The 25,692-nt window shown below is 41.7% G+C and overlaps 1 protein-coding gene across 36 annotated transcripts in view; it reads right to left on the bottom strand.

Annotated features, from left to right (window-relative positions):
- Positions 1-25,692, bottom strand: part of DOCK9 (dedicator of cytokinesis 9) — a 256,192-nt gene that overhangs the window by 55,697 nt on the left and 174,803 nt on the right. For 24 of the 36 annotated variants that reach the window (XM_074329468.2, XM_019756904.3, XM_088792809.1 and 21 more), the window contains exons 19-32: positions 25,061-25,153; positions 23,538-23,661; positions 23,063-23,184; positions 21,878-21,964; positions 21,394-21,483; positions 19,463-19,578; positions 19,130-19,199; positions 18,093-18,218; positions 17,457-17,528; positions 6,470-6,616; positions 6,168-6,251; positions 5,446-5,557; positions 1,673-1,851; positions 1,314-1,427 (exon numbers count right to left, since the gene is read on the bottom strand). In XM_074329468.2, coding sequence (XP_074185569.2) covers positions 1,314-1,427; positions 1,673-1,851; positions 5,446-5,557; positions 6,168-6,251; positions 6,470-6,616; positions 17,457-17,528; positions 18,093-18,218; positions 19,130-19,199; positions 19,463-19,578; positions 21,394-21,483; positions 21,878-21,964; positions 23,063-23,184; positions 23,538-23,661; positions 25,061-25,153 — 1,536 coding nt within the window. Of the gene's footprint in view, positions 1-1,313; positions 1,428-1,672; positions 1,852-5,069; positions 5,112-5,445; positions 5,558-6,167; positions 6,252-6,469; positions 6,617-17,456; positions 17,529-18,092; positions 18,219-19,129; positions 19,200-19,462; positions 19,579-21,393; positions 21,484-21,877; positions 21,965-23,062; positions 23,185-23,537; positions 23,662-25,060; positions 25,154-25,692 lie in introns of all 36 variants that reach the window. The other 12 variants (XM_074329465.2, XM_074329454.2, XM_074329471.2 and 9 more) reach the window with 1 other exon arrangement.

Here is a 25,692-nt window from a genome sequence, read left to right as displayed (position 1 = left end):
ATAGTATACAAAATGGGACAATGCACAGTGTGAGGGACATAAATGATAAACATCTAAGTATTACTTTGTCTTCTGCACCTGAAACTAATAATAAAAAAAAAAGGACAATGCATCACTGTTTGGGGAAAAGGGACGGAAACACACAAGGAAACTCGCTAAGTGTACACTATACAACAAAGTGTACACAAGATTAACATCTGAGCCAGTGTATAGGTCCAGAGTAAAAGGGAAAGGAAACTGCTGAACTGGTAGCATCTGTCCAAATTAATGGCAGGTGGTCTCCAACCAAAAATTTTTGAGATAATTTCTGGGATCATCCTTCAGTCAACTTAATTTTCAGTATATTTTTACGAAGATAACATAAATGAAGGTAGTCAATTCTTGGAGAGGGAGCTTGCATCATTCACCTCGGCCTCTCTAACATCTCACCTGACTTTCTAATATCACCTGACTTTCTAAAATTATAGACAGAGAGAAACTTTAGCCCAAAGAGGTGGCATTTCCAAGACTGTGTTGTATGTTATAATCAGAACTGGGGCGAGCACTGAGTTCTCATAACACACGGGTTAGAACTACATGTTTTTATGTGTTGTTCTTTTTAAATGTCCCTCTACTATCAGTATTTGTTGAATACACAAAGAAGATCCTGAGGTTTTACAAGGTATTGGGCCAAGAAAGAATGGCTTTTATATAATGATTTTTAACAAGAATTGAAGGTTTACTGACTGACCCCATCTTAGCCAGAAATGTAATTTACCCGGAGTACTGTGGATTATACTGGGTAGTGGCAAAAAAAAAGAAAAAAGGAAAAGGACAGGTATGCACTGGGTTGAACAGTGTCACCCTCAAATTTATATCCACCCAGAACCTCAGAATGTGATCTTATTTGGAAATAGAGTCTTTGCAGATGTAATTAAGATGTAAGGTAAGATGAGGTCGTTTGGATTAGGGTGGACCCTATACTTAATCACTGTGTCCTTATAAGAAAAGGAGGGGATACCAGAGTCGCAGACACACAGCAGGGAGAAGGCTGTGTAAGGACGGAAGCTGAGACGGGAGTGATGCAGCTACGAGCCAAAGAATCCAAGGATTTCGGGCGACCGTCAGAGGCTGGGTCTGAGACAGGGGACATGCTTTTCACCCACAGCCTCCAGAAGGAACCAACCCTGGTGACAGCTTGATTTTGGACTTCTGGCCTCCTGACTCTGAGAGAATACATTTCTGGTGTTTTGGGCCACCCAGTTTGTGGTACTTTCTTAGGGCAGCCCCAGGAAATGAATACAGGCTGTGCCTACGTGAATATGCTTACGTACACTGCCAGGGTTGACAGGGAAGGGTGACACATCCCTCACGTTGATCCGCTGGACATTTTCGATCAGCAGGCCAAACAGAGGCAGGTAGAGAGTGGCTATCCTTGCTTGATGGCTCTGAAAGAAAGGCACACCTTATAAGTTCCTCCCAGGCTCTGAGAATTTAATGATGGCCTGAGCTGGCAATGGCCATCCCCTGTGTTTGGACCCTTCCTAGGAAGACTGCTATTAGATTTTATTGCATAAACAGAGGGAAGTCTTAATGTGGTTACCACTAATTTTCTAATTGGTTACGTTCTTTACATTACTGAACATAAAGGATGTGTATCAATCCACATTTCCTTTCTTTGGGGACCACTCACCCGTGAAGCGTATCGGTCATCAAAAGAATGCTTTATCAGCAGGTTCTTGAGCACGCTGATGGCAATCAGCCGGACCTCCCGAAACTCCTGCAGGGCAGTCCCCACCTCCCGCAGTAACAGTCCCACCAAGAAGTGGTTTCTGCAGAACTCATCTGTCAATGAGTAGTCCAGCTGGAGATCTGCAATGAGGATGGAAACTGCGTTAGTCAGAGAGACTGTAATGCTCTTTGAATAAAATAAAAACCAAGCCCACCCCGTGCATTCAGCCCACCCTGTGTGTGTCACCCAAGGATTAGACTTGGCTGCCAACTGCAAAGGGAGGATTAGCGAAAAGACTGCTCTACTTCTCAACACATGGAACTCTTAAATGAAAACAAAATTTGAACACAAACAACTGTACTGCATTTTGATTTTGAAAAATATTATTATTATACATCCTATTTAATAAAGTTAGTGAATAGCTTTAGTACAAATGTATAGAATATAGAACATATATTACATTACAAATATAATTTTGTTATGGACATGAAGTTAAAAAATACAAAGTTGCACTAATTGACAGCATTATTGAGGAGTGATCTATGGATAACAAATATGTAATTAAAGAAAAAATAAATATACAGTCTATTAAAATGTTCTTTACTAAATGAGTTCATTGACCCATTTCGTGGCCATTAATACGCCCATTAAAATCCAATGTATTTAAAATTAACAAGTTAGCATATAACCTATTTATTTTGCTATCACTGAATGGAGAACTGATTTAATACAGAATTTAAAAAATATATACTCTTAATACTTCTGCACCTCTAAAAGCACATTAAAAACTAATATAAACTACAACTAAAATGTAGTAAACTAGTAACCCAAACTAGTAAATCACCAGCAAGCTAAAAGACAAAATTGAAAGCTCTTCTGGAAAAGAGAAGCAATCGTGAGAGCTACAGAGGGAGGGCAGATAGAAGTAGCTGAACATCACTCTGAAACACACTTTTCAGTAAGCTACAGCCAGGATTTGAACTTTTATACTGAACCCATTATTAGAGAACCATCTATAGAACCCTCCTTTGACTTTAATTTCATATTATTAATAGTTACTTCTAATCCTATCCAAAATACTGACCCAAGTCCTAGGAACCCCTTTAGCAGAAGCCAAGGAAAGATGATTTCTCTTTCCAGAATAATTATGTCCACTGTTTATGTTAAGCCCAGTTTATCCTAATGGCAGTTCACAGCTTGAATTCACATAAATCCCTTAGAAGAAAACTTTATGGGTTTAACTGCACACGTGCACACCCACGGAGACAGAAGGGGCAAACAGTGAGAAGGGAGAGAGGAAGGAGAATGCTAAAAACACTTATTCCTATCAGTGAGTAATCTGTAGGTGACCTATGCCCATGCACCCATGTGACAAGAGGCAGCCCCTCTTGTCACCAAATACTCAGCAGTCTGCTGAGAGCTTGTGAGTCTGCTGGGCACCGGAAGGGGTGCCACTTCACTGAGTTCTGCACGACAAGCAATTGGGCCCTGCTGGGTCAGAGGGGAAGGCAGGCATTAGCAAACGTGCACTGCCCGACCATGGGTATGAAGAGCTGCCCTCAGCACTGACAGGGGAAAGGAAAGGATAGTCACGGTCCCCAAGTACAGACGGACTAATGACTGGCTGTGAAGTGAGGGAGGATCTGATGAGGTTTGAAGTACAAGGTTGGAAGTGATTAATTCCAGCTGAGGTGCTGGGAAAGGGGAGGAGGAGCCTGAGGCATCACATTGGAGGTGCTGAGTGACCGGCTGGGGAGGCAGATGAGGGCTCCCCCAGGGAGGTGGCTATTTAAGGTTAAGGGTGTTAGGGGTGGACATGCCACGTTTGGGGTGCTGGGAGTCGCAGGTGTGTCTGAAATGTGGGGAACAGTGGGGAGTGAGACCAGACAGCTGGGCCGGGGTTGGATGGGGGGTGCTGAATAACTGGCTGTTACGAAGGCCCAGAATGTTTTCCTTCAGGCCCGCACCTGGCTCAACCCCTCGCTTTCTTCGGATCACCATTTTCCTGGTCACTCTATCTCAGATGTCACCCCCATGTCATAGCCCCTTTCCTTCCTTTGTTTTTCTCTCCTTAGCACATTTCCCTCTCTAACATTCTACATGATTTCCCTTCAGTAACAGCCAGTTTTCATCCTTGTGTGGACGAAAAAGGGGTTCTACAGAAAGTAACCTCTCAGGGTGATCTGGTCACTAATTCCTCACTGGGCAGGTCATGGTGGGTAGTCATGCCCCGAGCACATAACTTTTTTAGTAAAAGGTCTATCTTTGCCTTAAGTAATAAGCCCTGCCCATTGTTTCTGAGCATCTAGGTTAATACCTTTGATATAACCACCCTCAAGAAAGCATATAATCTTGTTAACAATCCTGCAATCCAATCCCTGCCTTGTTTTCTCCCACCTTCATATAATCTTCCTCAGTTCTCTCCTTAATTCAAAATGCATAAAGGAAGCTGCAAACTGCTATTCTAAGAAGCATTTGAGATCTTGCTTCCCGGCAACTGTCATTAGTTTGGTTCAAATAAAGTCTTATAAAAATTCTTCACAGGTTTGGACGTTTTTACGTGGACACTTGTCCACAACTGTATCCTGGGGCTAGACACAGTTGGTGAGTAAATATTTGTTGAATGCATGAATGCCAACTCCGGGGCCACAATCCCCCTTCTCATTGCTTAAAAGTCAGTCAGAGTCTGGCGGGGGGAAGATATTTATGTCTCTGAATCAATGTCTTTGTACATTTCTCTCTGAATTTCTGAGTCAGTTGATTTAGGTGTTATTAATAGTTTGGTGGCATCCTTCTACTTTCTCTCTCCTTTAGCATAAATAATCCTGATCACACACAAGGAACTAAATTCAGTAAATATCACTTGACAAACCTAAAAGACTAATTTGATTCATTCGATTTATTCAATGAAGATAAAGAAATCTCTATGAGCTTAACTCTCTTCAAACTTAAAGAGGATACAGAACAGTTAAGAAAGACTCAACATGCAAACATAAAAAGCAGTGAAAAGCCATGTTGCTTGTGATTTAGGTTACAGCCACCACTATCGACAAGGGCTATGAAAATGGTGGAATAATACATTTTTGGAGTGAAGCAGGGCTTTTTTGTTTGTTTTACTTCTTAAAGAAACATCCTAGAGGATCCAGGAGCAAAAAGTGAGATTCCTCCCTGTACGTCATAGCAATGTCTTAGCTACAGTAAGAACACATTTGCTGGTTTGTCATGAGTTTAAACACTGATCCAAGTATATGGGAAATGCCTGAGTGAAAAGCACATGAAAGCATTTCAGCCATCCTTGCATTCTTTTTCTTTTAAAGGAGGAAAATGCAAGAAAGCAAGCATCACACCCCACACCTACCTACAGGAGTTTCATTTGACTCCACAGTTGGTGAAAGAAAAGCTAATTCATGAGAAAAAAGGAAAAGTGAAACAAATAAAAATAAACTACAGTAAGTAAAATGGATTTCTATTGTTGAAGCAAAGGAATTTTTCAATGAAAAAGAGTCACACTAACATTATCTGTTGTCTGGTAAGTTTGCTGAAAAGTAAGTTCCCGAAGAACATTTTGTCAGTATCTTTTAACATGGAAATTTAACAAGAAAAAAAAATTAATCCAGCAATGAAAAAAATAAAAATCCTAATGAAAGGTTGAAATCAATTCCCTTATCTTATTTAAAACAAGTGGCTTTTCTAGTGAAAAGACTAAGTTAATATATGCAAAGAGGTAAGATTACCTTGGTATCTTTGAATCCTGCCTTTTCCAAATGGCATCGGTAAATTCAAAGGAATATAATGCTCATGATTGCACACCACACGGAGAAATTCAAACTTGTATTCAAAGAGGGTCTGCAGGAAAAAATGTTTAGTCCTAAGTTAAATACCTTGCTAGACACTTTATACTGCATCCTCAAAGCCCTGCATGAAATAATACACCCAGTCTTTAGCTTCCTGACCTTCTTGGAATGGCACGCTCTACGCTCTTTTAGATTTTAGAATGGCTGCAGGGAGCTGTTTGAAAATTGAGAACACGTTTCATGGAGGGCATTTATTATTTATGCTCCTCCTACTTCAATAAAGGATTTCAGGCAGCTTATAATTATAGACACAGACTGAATACAATAAAAAAAATGAGTAAGAGAAAGGCTACGGGGTTACTTCTATTACCTTGCTAAATAAACTATGATTCCCAATACATGTACTGTTAGTTTTGCACTTGAGAAGTCCTTTCAGGTGTTTATGAGAAAAATCAATAGATATATTTATTGCACATTTGGAATTAGTGTCCCTAATATCTCACGCCTTAATATTGTAAGTAAGTACTAGTTAGTATCTTCAAGAAAGGGGAGTGAATAGTGCTTCTGGGGCTGAAAGAAAATTCTGGTGTGAACCCAGAAAAACAGGCAGGTTCCTGGAAGCGAATCAGCGGGACAAGAGCAGTGTGTAACACACACCCTACCTTTGGATCTCCAGGAGCAAAGCAGCTGATGTAGTTGTTGATCTGCTTAAACACGAAGCCTCTGTCCATGAAGGTGAAACATCTCTGTGGATGAAACAACCCACAAAGGTAAGTATTTAGGCCCCAACATTTCGGAAAGTTGGGTTCTCATCAGTCTTCATTGTAAATGTTTACCCTTTAGCGTACACACATGCCACTGACATTGAGCAACTAACCACTTACTACTATATACTAATCACTCAACTAGAAAGAACACCCTAGTCACTTAGCCTGGAGACACCCTCTCGCCTGGAGGCCCTCACCTTGATGAAGACAGCAAGGCTATGATTCGCATTCTTAGATGCCTCTGGGTTATCTCGAAACTTCTGAGTGATGTGCGGCATCAGCATATTCACAACGGTTTCCACTGCGTGATGATACGATGCAGGGAATCTCTGGTTTCGCAACAACTGAAAAGAATTTAGAGCAAACATTCATTACTTTTTAAGTTGCAACACTTTGGGGGTGGATCTTACATCTGGATCCATTTAAGAAACGCAGCATTCGAATCTTATTTTTCTGAAGTTAGATACAATGAATTATTCTTTCTTCCCTCAAAGCACTGCCCAAGTATTCTACTACTTCAAGTAAGTGCTATGGATTAGACCCGAGATCTCAAACTTCAGCGTGATAAAGATCACCTTGGAGAGGTTTATAAAAATCACAGAGAGGCTGATGAAGAGCTGCATTTTTACTGAGTACTTTTGTTCATTCTAATACGTGTGCCTCTCAGAGACTTCTTTAGAAACCACTGCCTTAGGTTTAAGCTTCCAGCATTCAAACTGAAAATACAGATTGGTGATTGTATGTTCCCAGATGCTTAGAAGCAGTACTCCTCAAATTAACTTTACACACCGAGTTTCCCGAAAATAAGACTGGGTCTTATACCGTATTTCCCCCAAAATAAGACCGGGTCTTACATTAATTTTTGCTCCAAAAGACGCATTGGGCTGTATTTTTAGGGGATGTCTTATTTTTTCATGTACAACAATCTACATTTATTCAAATACAGTCATGTCATCTTCTGGAACATCGCCATAACGTACTAAATGAGTCCGTCTGGCTGACAATCTTAACTGGGGCTTACTTTCGGGGTAGGTTTTATTTTCAGGGAAACACGGTAGTAATTTTTCCCCATCAGGAATGCTTACCTGAGAAATTACACCCAGACTACTTAACAACTAGCTACCATTTACTGTTTATCTTCTACACATCAGGAACTGCACAGGATATTTCCATGTGCTTTTTAATTAAATACCTTGCAAGTTTAACCCTCATTTTACACAGGGTTAGAAAGGTTAGGTAAATGTGTCCTCAGTCATACAACTGACAACTAACAAAGATTCAAATTCAGATCTACCATGAGTCCAAGGCCTGTGCTCTTTCTGCTCTGTGCCATCGCACCGCCCCCTCTCTGCTCACAATAAATGGAACCATTTACTGAGGGCCTGAAATGTGGAGGGGACTGAATGAGATGCTCCATGTATTTATCCACTTGTGCATGTGATTCTGACAGCCACAACAGGAGGTATTTTCATTCCCATTTTACATATGAGGAAACTGAAGCTTAGAGAGATTCAGTGATGAGTACTAACTGACCTTACTATCCCTCCTTTCCTTCTCCATTTTAGTAGAGGAACCCCTGGGTCTTACAGGGGCACACAGCTGTCCAGCTAGAGACCACATTTCCCAGCCTAACTTGTGGCTAGAAAAGGACAATGGGACTGAGTTCTAGCCAATGGGCTATAAGAGGAAGTGATCTGTGCCTCTTTCAGCCATGCCCGTGAAAGGAGCTGCTCACCTTCTCAGTTCTCTTCTTTACCATTGCCTGGAATGTGTGGTGGGGGTGAGCCAGTTTTCTCAACCATGTGGGTGAGGGTGACATCTGGGCTAGATAACTGGGTATTTGAAGGAGATTGAGTCCCTGAATGAACTTGTGGGATAATCTCCCCCACTACCCAAGCTGCCTATTGGCTCCTAATTTTCCAAATGAGAGAGATGAACCTTCTATCTTATTTAAGCCACTATTATTTTGACCTGTTTTGGAGCAGCCAAACCAGTATACCAATATGAAACAAATAGCATTTTGTAAAACTGGAACTGGAACCTAGATATTTCTGACATGAAACCATGCATTATTTTATGCATTAAACACCAGAACCTATTATAAAACTTTGAAATACTAGCTTTATAATAATCTCAATTCTCGGGGCAGCCGGTTGGCTCAGTTGGTTAGAGCACGGTGCACTTAACAACAAGGTTGCTGGTTCAATCCCCACATGGGCCACTGTGAGCTGCGCCCTCCACAACTAGATTGAAACAACTGCTTGAATTGGAGCTGATGGGTCCTGGAAAAACACACTTACATAAACAAAAAAGTTTTTAAAAAATAAATAAAAAAATTAATTTCAATTCTCAAACCAATAACAAGAAAATCTTTGTAAGCTTATATAGACTCAAGAATTGAGTGAGGTAAGGATCAATGAGAATCTGAAGTTTACCTATTTTTTACCTATTTTCAAAAGCAGAACAGTAGAAATTATAAAAGGATTTTGTTATTGTGCAAGCAATAGCTCTAATCCTGAGCTGTTGGCCTCAATAGATGATCAGCTTCCAAAGCCTCAGGTAAGGCCAGTTCTAACCACCAGACATGACTGCGGGCAACTCAAGATGGCCACTCCTGAAAAACAGGTCTCCCAGAATGTGGCTGAGTCAACAGCTAGGAAAACCAGGAAAAGTGGATAGGGAACTCTATAATAGATGGAAGGGGTGAGTACCACATAAATCTATCAGTCAATAGTATCATAACCAAAAGCGTGACCATCAAGAGGCATCACATGACTCCGGAGGTGATGCAGCAGTGCCAGCTATGAAGTGTCCTTGACAAAAAGCAAATTAAATCTGAATGGAGTTGAGCCTCTAGATATCACTACAAGTTTACAGGAAAGATAGGGACCAGAGAACCATGTCAAGTAACACACAAAGTTACAATCAGCCAAATCTAGAATGGGAGAAATTCTTCAGGACAAATGGCTCATTTTCTTCAACAAATACATTGCATTAAAAAACAAATAAATGGAGAGGGAACAGTTGGAGAATCCAGTAACTTCAGGAACACATCAACCAAATGCAATGTGTGGACTATGTTTAGATCGTAATTCAGACAAAGCAACAGTAAAATGGCATTTGTGAGACACCTGGGGGAAAACTAAATACAGAATGAATGTTAGATAAGAAAGAAATACGGCTAACTTTTGAGTGCAATAATAGTATAGTGCTTACATCTTTTTAAAAGGCTTTATCTGTTAGAGATAACACACTAAGGTTTTTACAGATATTTAGAAGTTATAAAATATTTAGAAATTGCTTTTAAGATAGGTTAGGGGGCATAAAGTGTGAGGCTGGATATATAAAGAATAGTCGATGCTGATAACTGCTGAAGCTGGGTGACAGCAACATGAGATTCACTAAACTATTCTCTTTCCTTTTATATTTATTTTAAAATGTCTCTAACAAACAGTTTTTATTAAAAGGAAAGAAGATGTGGTGCAAAATGGTGGATAATTAACATACCAACCAACCAACAATGCTGTTCAGTGATTAGGAGACGACACCTCAGTGCCTTTGAAGACGGAAATGAAGCTCTCCCTGCGGCCCAATGGCCCGGCCACCACCATCTGCTCCTCCGACCAAGGCTGCCGGTGCAGGGTCTGTTGCCCCACGCCTGTCCACACCCCCCAGCCTCCTCCAGCCGACCTGCTATGTCCCTGCACCCCACTTCTGTGCCATCCTGCTAGCTGCTCAGCTCCTGTCACCCGACCCCTCAACTGACTGGGATCTCCCTGACACTCAGCCTTGCTGTGAAGGATCCTGTGAACGCCACTGCTAACAGCCACATCTTTGCAGACACCAGGGATGGGGTACACCACGTCTTACATAGCATGTTGTCTGGGATCTGACAAATGCTGCTTCCCAAATCACTGCTTAATGTACAAAAACTTCACAACAGTCTTCAAATGGTTGATAGTTTGTTCCTTACTGTGTTCTACTCTCTTGTGAGGTTTGGAGATCTCTCTTCTATGGGCTATTTTACTGCTCAGTGACATATGATAAATAAGACCAACAGCTAATAAACTTCATGTTTTTTGGCTTAGCAAACAACAACAAAAGTCATGGGGTAGATAAGAAGTCTGCCAATGACATGTCCCAGTAGTCTGAAGTTATTCCCTTATTATTACATTACTTTTTCTATTTTCTTCTTTTTTTTCTCCTATATCCTCATAATTTTCATTGTTTCTCTAATCTCTCCATGTTTATTTCTCTGTCTACCCTGCTGGTGCCATGAAAATGGTGACTCAGCTCTCCAACTGCAAGGAGCATAACTGACCCACCTACAGCCCAGCTGCAGTGCTCTGAAATCTGCTGCTGCATTTGCACCATGGCCACCCCTTGCATGGGCTGCTCATGGCCCATGGCTGAGGGTGGCATCAATACCAAGACAGGCTTGTTCCTGGAGGTCATGGGCCTCCTCTGATGGTCAACAATGGATCAAGTATTTTCTCATCAAACTGCACTGCAGTCGAAGATGTTTCCTTCCTTCCTTCTTTCCTTCACCTTGGGTCAGACCTACATTACCATCTGATAGCTCTCCCACTCTCTCCCGGGCTCCTTTCCCATTTTTCTCCTCATAGTCATTGCCCCTAATAAATCTCTTCCATGGATAATCCCATCAGGCGACTCAGACTAAAACAATGCTTTTCCCAGAGAAAAGCTTAAGTTTATGATTTCAGCAGACTGGTACTCACAAATCTATTCTCTAGCTGTATCTGTTCTCTTTATCGCCCAAGCCTGAATCTCCACCCGCCTAATGGAAATTTGTTTGGCTGTGCCACTGCCCCTTGTGGCAACAACTGCTGGTTGCTCCCCAATATCTGTTCTCTCTTCTCTCTCATGGTAATAGAACCTCAACCTTTTAACTGGGTGCACACTCAGAATAAAGACTACATTTACCAGAATCCCTTGTAGGTAAGTGACTAGCTAGCTAGCATGTGATTAAGTCTAGCCAATGGGGTAGCAATAGGTCATATCCTTACAGGGAAATGATATGTTTTCTCCTTCCTGCTGGCTCCACGTGGATGTGGTGGTGAACTCAGTTAGATCAGGAGAACGTGCAGCATTCTAGGCAGACAAAGCAGTGAGATGGAAAGAGTCTGGGCCCTCAATCAACTGTGTGGAGCAGAACCCCCACACTAGCTTGGACTGTCATGTGAGCAACAAGAAACTTTTCATGGGATGTAAAGTACAGCATAGGGAATATAGTTGATGGTATAATAACTATGTACGATGTCAGATGGGTAGTAGACTTGGTGGGGTTATCACTTTGTGAGGGGTGTAAATTTATAATCTGTATGTTGTTTTGTACACCTGAAACTAATTTAAAAAGTAAATAAAATGAAAAATAAATAAAAATAAACTTTTGTTTCTTGTTTAAGTCACTGTTATTTTAGATCTCTGTCACAGCAGCTGACCCTACAGCCCTAAAGCTTAAGATAAGCCAAGTATAACTCATCACCTCCCGTCTTCCCTGGTAAACCATGTCTTGGTGATCTTTCTCAAAAACTCCACACTTCTATGCTTTCAAACTTAATGTCTAGGTGGCCTCCCCCCCACCCTACCCCACTCAAATCTGACTTTACTTTGTTCTTTTTGTTTAATTCAGGTTTATTGAGGATTAATTTACATACATTAAAAGTCACCCTTTTAAGGTATATAGTTTGGTAAGTCTTGACAAGTGAATACAGTTGTGTAACCACCAGCACATAGATTTCTGTCCCCATAAAAGTACCCTTGTGTCGCTTTGAAAGCCTTCCCCCACCCCCAGCCCATGGAAACAATTGCTGTTTTCTGTCCCTGTAGTTTTTCTTTTTCTAGAATGTGATAAAATGGACACATACAGTACGTACTCTGTATGATTACAGTGACTTCCTTTATTGAACACAATGCTTTTGAGAGTCATCCCTGTTGTTGTAAGAATCAGTACTTTGTTCCTTTTTGTTACTAGGTAGTATTCCATTGTGTGGCGTTACCACAATCTGTTTACCCGTTCACCAGTTAATAGACTTTTGGTTGTTTTTGCTATTACGAATAAAGCTGTTATGAACATTTGCACAGGTCTCTGCGTGAATACATTTTCATTTCAGTAGATACTTAGAAGTAGACTTGCTGGGTCAAATTATTAGTTCTGTCTCAAATTCTCTTATTCATTCACAGTGCTCTCCATCCTCATCTCCAATTTCACCTCACCTCCCCCAGTGCTAGATCTTCATCAGCATCACCATAAAATGTCCTTTCATATTACTGCAATTAGAGAGCTAAAAAAACCCAGTCATATAAAAAAATGACAGGTGTATTAATCTGTTCCACAGGCTAAACTCCAGAGGGAAGCATAAAAGTTTCCACGTCACTCAGCTCACAGTTACACGCTCTTTTGCCTCGTCTCTCCTGCTGAGGAACCTACCCCACCTCTCCGTGGTCTCTACCAAACCACTGGCTGCTTGGCCTCGAAGCTCCCCATAATCTCCCCATTGTTTCTGAGTTGATCTTGTTTTCCACTCTTCCCCTCTCCTCTAAGTCTGAGCTCTGTCACAGAGCAAGCCACAGAGGCCTCATCTGGGCATGAGCTCCTTCTGTGCCTGACATTCATGCTCTTCACCCTTAACGTGGCATCTTCCAGGCCCTGGTAAAGTTCCATCTCTATTTCCACATGAATCTCCTATCATTTTGGAGCACACACATACTCCTTCCTGCAGTTTTTTCCAACCGTACTAAGATAAATGTCTTTCTCCAAGGACTATGTCAGTTGCAAGGTTGAGGGTACACTCTCTACTCTGTGTGTATTTCTCCTCAGTGCTCTGCACATAGCAAACAACAGTTCAAAGCATTTATCCATGGGTAGAAGTATGGATATGAACATTCTGCCATCACCTATGTACAGGGTTTACAGATACGGTGTAGGGGAAGTCCAAACAGTCCAGGTAGAACATGAACCATACCATTCTTCTTCTACTTTTCAAACGAAAGCTCTTTCCTTGCTCAATTAAGCCAGAAAATGGTGGAAGGTTCAACAAGTAAGACTTTAGGGTATATACTCATCCTATCCTATGACATGTTTTCCAGCTTCCTTGAAGTATACCTGTGGAATGCCAGTAATTTGCTTGATTCGGTGTGGGAGGAAAGGAAATTCAAAATGAGTCTGCTGAAATTATAGCTGCTAAATATAAATGACAAGAAAGAAACACCTAAAATATGTTGCCCATGGAGGCAGAACAGGGTTGGGGGTTGTGAACTCCTCAGCAGGTATCAATGAGGTCTACTCAAAAACCACTTATTTTAAATTCCAAGCATATGTCACTTAGAAAACACTCAAGGTTAGCACATAAATTGCTCATTTTGGATGCTAGTTCAGGGAAAGGCTCTGATCTACAGCCTTCCTCAGCAAATGTAACAAAACGTAGTTTGATTGGCTGGGGACAGGAAGGTGGACATGTGGCCACCTCCATCTTCAGAAACAGTGTAGCACGAGAAGCAAGCAGAACAGTGTGCTGATCTATCCCTCTACATAACATGCACTAGATGGAATGAGCCCACTAACACCGGGAGTGTACACCAAAGGCCTCAGCTCAACATACACTGTAACCCCACACACTGATCATCGCAGGTGTCTTTGGTGTCTTTGGGAAGGGCAACACCAAAAGCATTGTCTGGCTCCTCTATGAATCTGTGGCCTAGATACCCGTACAAGACTGATGTGTGCCATGTTGGCACTTTAAGACTCACCAATGAGGAAAAAAATCAGGTCAGGATTATAAACAAACTGGATTATATTTATAATCTTCAGTCAAAAACTATCAAAACTCTGAGGGCATTTGATCATGGTTTTGGAAATCACCAATGGTACAGGAATGGTGAGAGCACAAACTTATTCCCTAAATTCAGAACACTGAAATAAAAAACTAGGACATACGATTCTTTTTTCTTTCTTTTTTTTCTTTTTTGAATGAGTTTATTGGAGTCAAACTGATGACATATGCTGGGGAGCAAGATGTCAAATGTTCCTAGGACATACAATTCTTAAGGTGTAAATATAAGACAAACATAAAAATAACCAATTCAAACATATAAAACTCATTATTTCTAAGCTATGAGGCAAACTGAATGAAGGCTTCAAAAAATGGGAGAAGTTCCTAGATCAATAACATGTGATTTAGGGAAAGAGTGGCATGGAGTCCAGCGAGACATTGAAGCAGAAGGCAGAGGGGAGAGTTGAAAATGTTCAGCTCTCCAAAGTGGTTAAGGGCTTGTTTTGAGTCTCTTTTTATAGTAAATTATGTTATGGTTAAGCTTCCTCCTTTTGGATACCAGAGTTTCTTTTTAAACAGGATAACAATTTTAAAATAAACTACTTCTAAAAACTCTCTGAATGTTGTTTTAGGACCAAAATACAATTAACTTATGGAAAAGGTTGTACCTGGTAGCATTTGAGTGGTCCCAAAGAGTTACAAAAACAATTTCCCAGAGGCCTTGGAGAATTAGGTTGTAAGGCTAGAAATAGCAAAACATCTGGGAGTGTCTGATTCTGACTATAGCACGACTTCCTGGCTCTGCTCAGTTGTGTGACCTTGGGCAAGTCACTACATGGGTCAATACTTCCATCTCAACTTCTGTGAAACGAGGGAGGAGCTGGATCAGAAGGTAGCTTCCAGGTCCCTATCATTCCTAATGCTCTGTGGTTTAATATGGCATCTTCAGAAAAGAACACATGAAATTACGTTCCTTTATTAATCTTCTATCACAGTTCTTAGAAAGATGTCATTGACACCTGATTTTAAATATACTTCTTGCAAGTGTTTCAGAAGTTCATTACCTCCCTGACCATCACTCCCATGGTCCAACTGTACAATTTCACACCTAAATTCTGTGAGGGCACAAACCATGCTCCATTTAACTTTGTAACCTTGGAGCCTGCATATAATAAGGGCTCAAGGAATACTGAAGTGATTGTATTTATTTAGAGCCAAAAATAATGAAAAATGCAGTGGGGATTTGTTTTGGACTAAACTGTGTCCCTTCAAAGTTCTTACATTAATGTCTTAACCCTCAGTACCTCAGAATATGACTGTATTTGGAGACAGGGTTTTTACAGAGGTAACTTAAAGACCCTATTAATTTTTAAGTCAAAAATTAATTTTAAGTTTAATTTAATCTAAACTAAGTTAAAACAAGGTCATTAAAGTGGGCCTTAATCCAACAGGGTTAGTATCCTTATAAGAAAAGAGGACATTAGGACACAGACATGCACAGAAGGAAGACAGTATAAAGACACAGGGAGAAGGTGGCCATTTACAAGCGAAGGAGAGAGGCCGCAGAAGAACCAACCTTACAGACACCTTGATCTTGAATTCCCACCCTCCAGAATTGTGAGAAAATAAATTTGTATTGTTTAAGCCCCGCAGGCTGTGGTAGTTGTTATAACAGCCCTCGAAAACTAACACAGGCCTAAAGCCTATCCTCCATATGACAACAATTTTAACAAGAACATATATCTGTATGACCTGTGCATGTGCTCAGGTGCACGTGTGTGTATGAACGTACACTTACTGTGTTTCCCCGAAAATAAGACCTAGCTGGACCATCAGCTCGAATGCGTCTTTCGGAGCAAAAAGTAATATAAGACCCGGTGTTGTGTTGTGTTGTGTTGTGTTGTGTTGTGTTGTGTTGTGTTGTATTGTATTGTATTGTATTGTATTGTATTTGTATTACATTACATTACATTACATTACATTACATTACATTATATTATATTATATTATATTATATTATATTATATATTATATATATATAATATATATATTATATATTATATTATACCGGTCTTTTATAGTAAAATAAGACCAGGTCATATTAATTTTTGCTCCAAAAGACGCATTAGAGCTGATGGTCTGGCATGGTCTTATTTTCAGGGAAACACGGTAGCGGCACACTGCCAAGTAGACAATCTGCTAGATTTTTTCCTTGGCAGGAGGTTGTGGCATGATTTAGATGGTGTGTTACTCTGTGGAAAGCAGGGCCCACCTCCACCTGGCACCAACCTGTGCACTAAAATTGGACTTACAAGAAAAAATAAAATAAAAAGGAAACCACCAGGTCAGACACCAGCACCTGCTCTGCTAGAGGAAGGTACGGCTTTTGGTTCTGAAGCTCCACCCTTCCGCCTGATGAAATCCAGCAGCCTTTCCCAAGGCTTCTCCATGGGGCCTAGATCCAGACCTTCCCGTCCTTGGACTCCTCCCTCCGTCCCTCCTTCATTGAGAGAGACACTGCCAGGCCCCACAATGGCTGCTCCTTGCACACTGCCTCCAGCTCTCACCCAGAATCCTCGAGCCGCATTTCTGTACAGCTACAAAGCAGCGAGAATTCATAGTCATAATGGCAATCCGAACTTTATTTTTTAAACTCCAAGACTGCATGGAGGCACCTGTATTTACTGCCTTGGAATTGTATAAAAATTTATCTACACTGAGCCTCTGACAGCCAGCGGCAAGTAGTCACAGCGTGACAGGTATCAGTCCAGAGATGAGCCTGGGGACAGCAGGGAGAGCCAGAGAGTCACAGGGCACACACACCCAGCCCCCGTGGAGAGGAGGGCTTGGGGGAGACTGAGTTATCTCACAGTCCATTCACTGGTTACAGAGGAGGTGAAGCAGCATCACACACCTTCGTCTAAGTCCCTGAGAAACGTCCATGATGCTCAAGACGCTTAAGAAATACCAGGTAATTACATTGGAAATGACTGCTTAAACTACGACTCCCATTTCAACAGAACTTGAAGATTTCTAAGCTGGTCAAAAGAAAGGACATATTTTTATTTGGATTTAATATCACAGATCTTGAGGGGTATGGGCTCTGGAGCCAGACTGGTCTCAAAACCTGGCTCTCTCCATTCGCTAGCAGCATGGCTTTGTGCAAGTAACTCAAGCACCCTGGGCTCAGTTTCTCCATCTATAAAATGAAGGGTAAGACTAATACTTCCCCCATAGGGCTGTTATAAAGCTAAAATGCTTCATTACCGGAAAGCACTTAAAACAGTACTGTAACACCCACAGAAAGTGTCAGAACATGTTAGCTACCAACATAATGAAAGATACTTTTCCCTAGGAATCACCACAAGAGCCCTGATATGAAGTGACATACCTTAACTTTGGAGTTCTCTATCAGATGCTGAGCCATGGATTTTATTAAAACATCGAAGAAAAACCATGAATACTGAAAGAAAGAAAACACAAAGGACCCCAGTAAGAAAAACAACCCACTAGAAGGTGAGATATTTACTCTCTTAGGCTGGCAATGTTACCGACATAAAACAAGTGTGACCCCAAAACATGGCTGAACTTCTTGGCAAACGATCAGACCAGAGGTGCCTGGCAGACGTTCTCCTGCTTCACGTGTCCATTGGGAAACTGGGTGCCTACACTCAGCATGGCACAATGCAGCGAGAGGCACTGCCAGATCAGACATGTGGCCCTTCTCTTGGCTGAGTCTCGTCTGCAGACACTTGCCTGTACAACCTCTAACACACGGTCCTCCAGTGATTTGAATACATGACTTATTACTCCTTAAGAGCCCATGAAACTCTGAGTAGAGTGATACTTTGCAGCTTTGATAGGAGTACAAGTAGCAAAGTTGGTACTGAAGAACTAATGTTACCCTTTAGGAGCTGGTGATTGTCTCAAAAAGCACACAAGAAGGGGTGAACTGATCAAGCTGAGGAACTGGAGTTTTCTTTAGTTAATTTTAATCCCGCAGAGTCACACTGGCCCCCTGACATACCTTAAGTAGTTTGTTGCTGGTGAGGAAGTCGGCGGAAGGCTTGAGAATGGTGGTCATGGATTTGGTCAGTTCTTCATGCACTGTCTTGTATTCAGAAGCAATATACGGCTCAGCCTTATAAGCATACTTTGAAGAAAAGGGAAAGATACTTTAATGTACTGGTTCTCCATGATGCGATGAAAGCTGGAGAGACTCCAAAGGATGGAGATCAGGGACCGAGGCACAATTGTATGGGTGGGAGAGGAAGGTGTGGAAATGGAAGGTGAGAAGGGTGGTTGTCATGTGAGAGAAGAGGGAGCCCAGGATGTCTTCAGGGGACCCATAAAAATACGTGTGTCCCCTGACTCAGGTCAGTGACCTCCAGCCCATAGCTCCACCTCCGAAGGACTTCCCAAAATGTGTCACACGATGCTGTGTAACTGACACCTGAACAATCCGAACTTTACTTTTTAAACTAACACCTAACTATCATTCACAGAAGTGGTGAACACTAAACAGAATGTGTGTAACTTTTTAGAACAGAAACGGATACTATGTTTACTGAACACTGTACATCAACGGAGAATTCGTTGGTATTTATCCCAACGACACCTCTTGCTATCCCACAGAATCATCCACCTGGATGGGGGCCAGAGCTAACCTTCCTATCTTGGGAGGAGCAGTTTTCCTGGAAATTTTAGATGGGAAAAGAAAAATGAAGACAATAAGCTATAACAAGGCCTAGCTAAGAGTGACTTAAAACTCTTCTTTAAACCTCCACATCATTTGGGTCACATTATCTGTAAAACCCATTAAAAGAAGAAATGCAGTTGACAAAATAAAATTGAGTACATAAAGGAAGGGCTGCCCTTCTTTGGGCTTGTTCAGGCATAAGCACTGGATATGTGGTACAGAAGAGACAGCAGAGGTGTTCAGTTTCATCCCAAGATACATCCCCAAGTAAGTAGATTATTATTATTATTTTTTTAAAATAGGTTCTTAGAAGGAAAATTGGAGAGCCACAGATTTAAATGATTGGGGCAGTTTATTTTACATACCTTAACATATGACCTCAAGTGGCTCTCCAATCCTTCCTCATGGCACTGGGCAACCACATGAATAATGACCCTGTACACCACAGGAATGAATAAAGCAATGAACAGTAATGTGAGAATGGACACACTTCATTATCATCACAGTCGTAGGCGAACAAGGAGGATGCTATTGGCACCACAGGAAACAAGGAATTAGATGGGGCCCCCACATATGGGATCAGAAGAAACCGCTCACATATCATGTGTAACACATACTAGCGTCCCAGCTAGGTACAACTGTGCTCCAGATGTGGACAGACTGGACGGGAAGAGCATCCACCTTCCCACCTCGCTCACCGTGTCACATTGACAGCGACGTCCTCGTGAGTTGCTCTGGGGAGGACGCGGAACAGCTGGTTGAGGATGGTGGGTAAGAACGCGATCATCACGTGGCCTTCCATTGCGTGCAGACTCTGCAAACGGCGGGGGGGGGGGGGGGGGGCAGAGTCCGAGTCAGGCTTTGCAAAGTAAACCCACCCCCCGCAATGTCTGCTCAGTTTCAAATAAGGATGGAAGAAGTCCACATAAAACAAATGGGAGGCAGCGGCAGGCAGGGTAAGGAACACAGATGTCCGCGTCCCCATCCCCAGCACCTGTGAACAGGTTACACGGCAGCAGAATTAGGGCTGCTGACCAGCTGGCCTTTACATAGCGGGGGCTCTCCCGGATTATTCCAAGTGGGCCTGATGTAATCACAAGGGTCCTCAAAAGTAGAAGAGGGAGGCAAAAGAGGAGGGTTGGGGAGACAGGCCTAAGGAAGAATGATCAGAGAAGCATCTCTGTTGGCTTTGACATGGAGAAAGTGGCCACGAGCCAAAGAATGAGGGAGCCTAATTTAGAAGCTGTAAAGGACAGGAAAATAGATTCACCCTTAGAGTTTCCAGAAAGGCACTCTGCCCTACTAACACCACCTTGATTTTACCCAGTGAGACTCATGTCAGACTCCTGACCTACAGATGTACAAAACCACCCTTTGGGCCAAGCACACCCAGGAGAACTGTGGGACCTGGGGAGTCAATGGGGAGACAGGCACTTTGGTGGACACGAAGGAGCAGGATGTCTGGGAGCCACTGGCTGTGAAGCTGCAGACACACAGGACAGCAGTGGAGAGGGCAGTCCTGCTGCTGAGGACTGATGACATCATCTCGGGCAACGACCAGGGCACCGGCCAGGAGCGAGTGGTGGGCAGGCGGCCTCAGCTCAGCGCCAGCAGCCCCTCCGTGCCCCCACCCCGGCAGACTACCTGGACCCTGTGGGTGTCTGTGTGTGGAAGGGACCAGGTGGAGAGACAGCCCCAGGCCCTTTCTGCCCCAGCTCAGTTTGCAAAAGGCACTAACATGTAATTCTTCTCTATTGTAAGCTTTCCATTTAGTTTGCTTCTAATGATTAAATCTGAGTCATTTGGGGGAAAAACAAACAAACCACCAAGTTTGTGGTAATTTCTTACAGCAGCAATAGGGATCTAACAGAAGGGCTCTTCTTCAAGTCATGTGGCTCTCTATGAGGTCGCTGACAGGGGACTTAGCACAGCAGTAATTTCAGAATCTCTATTTTATTTTCCTTGCTTATATCAAACAACCTTCTATTCCTTTCTCACATTTCTTATTTTCATCCCTATGCCTAGAATACCCTTTTTGCTACTCTCCTTTTTAAAAATGTTCCCCTAGAGTCATGTTCTGGATGAAAGTCCCCTAGGCGAATTCTCTTTGCTCTCAGTGTGCAATTACCCAGGAGCCTCCCTAAGCCCTGCACAAAGCTGGGGTTGGTTGCATCTATTATTATTTTTTTTTTTTTTTTTTTTTTTTTTTAACCCACCTAGCATGCATTCGCCAAGCTTACGTTATCTCCTACAATGACCTAGAAGTTCCTTCGTGGTGAAACTAAAGTCACTGCTTCTTATGTGCCTATTACTGTGCTTTGTGCCCAGTGAGCACTCAGCACAGAGAGCCTGTGTGTAAAGGAGTGGTTTCCTGTGTGGGGAACAATGTGTTTGAGGTCTGGCCTGAGGATAGTAGATGTGGAACTAGGACGAAGGCAGGAGAAGCATGAAGAAGGGAGTCCCCTTCTTGCCACTGTGTAAAACCATATAGAAGCTAATGAAGTGAGAGCATCTAGCTAAGAGCATCCTATAATGCATCCAAGGAGTAAGAACAACACTCACCACCAAACAGAAAACCCAACCGACTCTAAGCTCATTTAAAAGGGGTTATAAGAAAGCCACCCAATACCTTAAGGTATTTTACAAGTTCATTCCCTAAGGCTTGGGCTCCGGATTCGGTTTTCTGACAGTACTGGAAAAAATTATGTAAATGCTGATCCTGGGGGAAGAAAAGAAGAGAAGAAAAGGAAAGCTTATTAGCATATCTGCTGTAGAAATAGGAGTATTCACTTCTTGCAGCATGCATGTTTTATTTAGACCATGAAACTGAGCATATAAAAATGTGAAGATCAAAGAGATAAAAATAAAAATAAATTGAAAAGATTTCAAAGCTCCTCCAACAAAAGGAGAAAACTGTTGGGAAATGTTATTTGTACTATTCATTTATTTCAGTACATATAAGCACCTCATATGTACTTCCTATCTTCAAAAGAGGACTTACAGAGTAAAAATATATCTACATAACATATCAATTAGGATTTTGTTTTGTCAAAAAATTCACATCAACTCATTGATAGAGCAAACACTGCTAATTTTAATGGAATAGCATGTACCTGAGTATACACCGTGGAAACCAGATGAGTTGAAACTTTCAGCAGTGGCTTGCTTCCATCTACCCATTTAATTTCTGGACCACAATGCTGAAAAATACGGAGGGAAAAAATATCCCAACAGATGAGTGATCTTGGCTTCAAACACCATCCTGAATGAGGGTGCTGATGAGGTGTCGAAGAGCCAGGCAGCTTGGGTGACTGGAGAGTCACGCCTGGCTCACAGCAGGACCGCAACCAACAGCAACTTCTCTCCACTTTCTTCCCCCGTGTAAAACGACCTTCTGACTAGATGTTCTAAGCTACCTTTTCTGTTTAGTTGCAGCTGTAAGGATTACTGTCTATTTAAGAGGGAAAGAATCCTATTTCATAAATGACTTCACCAAACTTGAGGTCAGGATCCTGAAAGTGAGAGCAGAAGGTGGCAGATAAAGCAGGTAGGACAGCGAGTACTCCTGGCCCAGGCAGAGGGTCAAGCATCTGTGTGTGCTTAATTTCACTTCCGAAACCTCCATTGTTCTCATGTTCGGACTAGGAATTATAACTGAATGTTATATGACGTACCCTTATTTTGGAATATTTTAACGACTGGTCCCTAACATGGCCCCAAATTTGGCACTATTTAACTGCCAAGAAACATGAAAAGCCATTCAAAATGAAACAGATCTTATCTGAGTATGTCATAAAACTGAAGCCTGTAAAACCTAAGATGGCTCAAAAGAAGGCAAAACCAACAAACCAGTTCGAGAAATCTGAGACAATTCAGGCTTTAATGAATCAGAAAGGTATCAGAATGGGCTACTATGTGGGTGAGAGATTTGCTTACCAGACTTACATGAAGCTGGAAGACAATTCCTAATCATTTGCATGACCCTAAGTACACATCTTTATTTGGGGATAGTTTGCCGAGATTTTCAATCTCATTCAGCATCTCTCCAAGTCTCCATTTCCCTGCAGAGGCACTACTACTTTTGGGCTTATACTTTCAAATGCCCAGATTGTAAATCTAGATTGTGATACTATTAATAGCACTACCATCCAATTACCTAAGTTTACTTGAAAATGAATAACTAAAACTAAAATGTTGGGAATGGCAAAGACCCTGCATGCTTTTCTTGTGTTACTGTTTAGGTTGATCTCTAATGTTTTCTGAAGAAGTTGGGATAAGCCAATCTTAAAATCTCATACCCTGCCCATCCCAAGCTCCTGGTAGCCAAGGTAGCCAGATGGGAGATTAGCTGAAACAGGAATGTGCTGTTCATTAATCACCACCCTTCCATCTTTCAGGAGAGGAAGCCAGGAATATCCAACTGTTGAAACAAAGAACAAAAAAATTCACTGTACGTCAATGAGAACTTATGAAAGAAAGCCAATGTTACTAAATTGCCTGATACTTAAAAACTGTCAATATCAATCGGGCTAAGAAATCGAAAAGGCCCTGAATAGAATATGTGCAGAACACTGCCTATAATGTACCTGGAGAGCTTTGGGTTTAGAATTCTAAAATTATCTTTTATAAAAATGTACATAAATAAGCCAGGCATGCTACCTTCACAAACTTAATCTAAAAACTCCTTCACAAAAGGATGCAAATTATCAAAATAAAATTTAGGAACCTAATGTGCAAGTTACAAATAATCTAAGGAATGATAACATTTCAAACCTTGTGTTTCAACAACATCTTTCTTCTTTGTGCTTCCTTTACTTGAATTATCGCAGCTGACATGGAAGAATGTGAACAACAAGTGGTGCTTTTCATGTAGCTGGGTGGGCAATTCTATTTTAATCTGCAAGGAAGACAAAATAATAATCTTTCTAATATTCCAAAACAACAAAATCTCTTGGTGAAAGCAGCCACACAACGTATCACCCAATGCATAAACGTGCATTTGGTCTCCAAACTGAGAGTAACATTTGCAGTCAAAGAAACCTCAGATGGTACATTGTGCTAAAGAAGAAATGGATCCTTCATACACTGCTAGGCAGTTATAGTCTGAATGTTGTCCCCTCCCCACTGCCCCAATTCACATGCTGAAATTGTAACCCAAAAAGGTGGTGATACCGTGTCTCCCCCAAAATAAGACCTAGCCGGACAATCAGGTCTAATGCATCTTTTGGAGCAAAAATTAATATAAGACCCGGTCTTATTTGACTATAATATAAGACCGGGCATGAGACAAGATAAGACAAGATAAGACAAGGTAAGACAAGATAAGACAAGATAAGATAAGATAAGATAAGATAAGATAAGACTGGGTCTTATATTAATTTTTGCTCCAAAAGACACAATAGAGCTGATGGTCCTGCTAGGTCTTATTTTGGGGAAACACGATAGTATGTGTAGGTGGCAGGTGATTAGGTCGGGAGGGTGGAGCCCTCACGATGGGACGACTTTTCCTATAAAAGAGGCCCCGGAGAGCTCCCCAGCCCTTTCCACCAGGTGACGATACCACTGAGAATCTGCGGTCTAAGAAGAGGGCCATCCCCTGACCATGCAGCCACCCTGATCCCAGACGTCCAGCCTCCAGAACTGGGAGTCATGCATATCTGCTGTGTGTAAGCCACCCAGTCTGTGCTATTTTGTTATAGCAGCCTGAACAGATTAAGACATTCACTGACAAAAAATAGGAGAGCTGATATTTCAACTCTAGAAGGAACTGGAAAACATATCAGAGAAACCACTCCACTAATTTAACACAGCCACGGCATGATGACACAGGGTAGAATATTTGAAAGCAGATTCATACAGTAGCTTTAATGAACTACATTATAATTTTATATAAGGAAACCCAATAAGAAAGGAAGATTCTCAGGTCCAATAAACATAACTCTACTTAAGTATGAATTTGAAAAGAGTATGTCAGAATATTAATCGTGGTTGTGACAGAGAGGGGATTTTGACGTGTTTCCTGCATTATCTGCATTTTCCAAGCTTTTATTTTTGACAATAAGTATTACTGTCAAAAATACTTTTGTGGTTACTTTCTACTTTATAAACTTTATAAAAGTACTGTGTACTTTTATAGTTAGAAAAAATTAGGTAAAATAAATACTTCAACATTTAGTTCCATCAACATAATTTCAGTATAGTATGCAGCTTTTTTTGAGTTTTGCTTTACTAAGCAAAGAACATGGAGTTTTCCTTAAGACTGGTCATATTGGGTTTTCCCTTGGAAACCTGCTCACCTCATCATAAAATTCTGGGTTTTGGTGATGGTGTAAAACTGCAGCAAAGGCGCTTCTTGTGAACACTGGCCCACCAGGTCTGCCGTAAATGCACTAAAATAAAAGTTAGCAAAGGGAAACACCAGCATTCAATAAATAGAGTAAAAATTAAACTCAGATGTGCTGCAAACAACACTCCTATAGCGTAAACTTAACCATCTCTGTTGGATTTCTTCTGCCTACGAGACTCCAGGCCCACAAGCCCCCTTACTCCTGGCCCAATCCCCACTCCAGCTCACCCCCAGCCCTCCCCACACCCCTCCCCCCTCCACATGGTAGCTTTGGACAGCACCTTGCTTACTGCTCCCTTTCACACCTCCATGCCTCTGCTCACGCCATCCCCCTGTCCCAACCATCTCCCTTTCTATGTGCACCAAGCAAAATTTCATGCATGCTTCATGAAATGACTAACCCCTTCCTCTGTGTCCCTTCAGGATTTTTCTATACTAAGTATTCAGTGTGTGTCCAAAAAACCATTTCAGCACCTTCTGTGTGCCAGGAGGTATTTTGTCATGACTGTCTTTCCCACTAAATTGTGAATTTCTCGAGGGCCAAAACTGTATTATATTCTTCTTTACATCTTTGTCTCCTTC

The sequence above is a fragment of the Rhinolophus sinicus genome, chromosome 16, assembly GCF_057876585.1.
Source record: "Rhinolophus sinicus isolate RSI-liver-muscle chromosome 16, RSI-T2T, whole genome shotgun sequence".
Taxonomy (NCBI): Eukaryota; Metazoa; Chordata; class Mammalia; order Chiroptera; family Rhinolophidae; genus Rhinolophus; species Rhinolophus sinicus.
The sequence above is the reverse complement of the archived record's forward strand: the minus strand, read 5'-3'. Positions and strand labels throughout refer to the sequence as shown.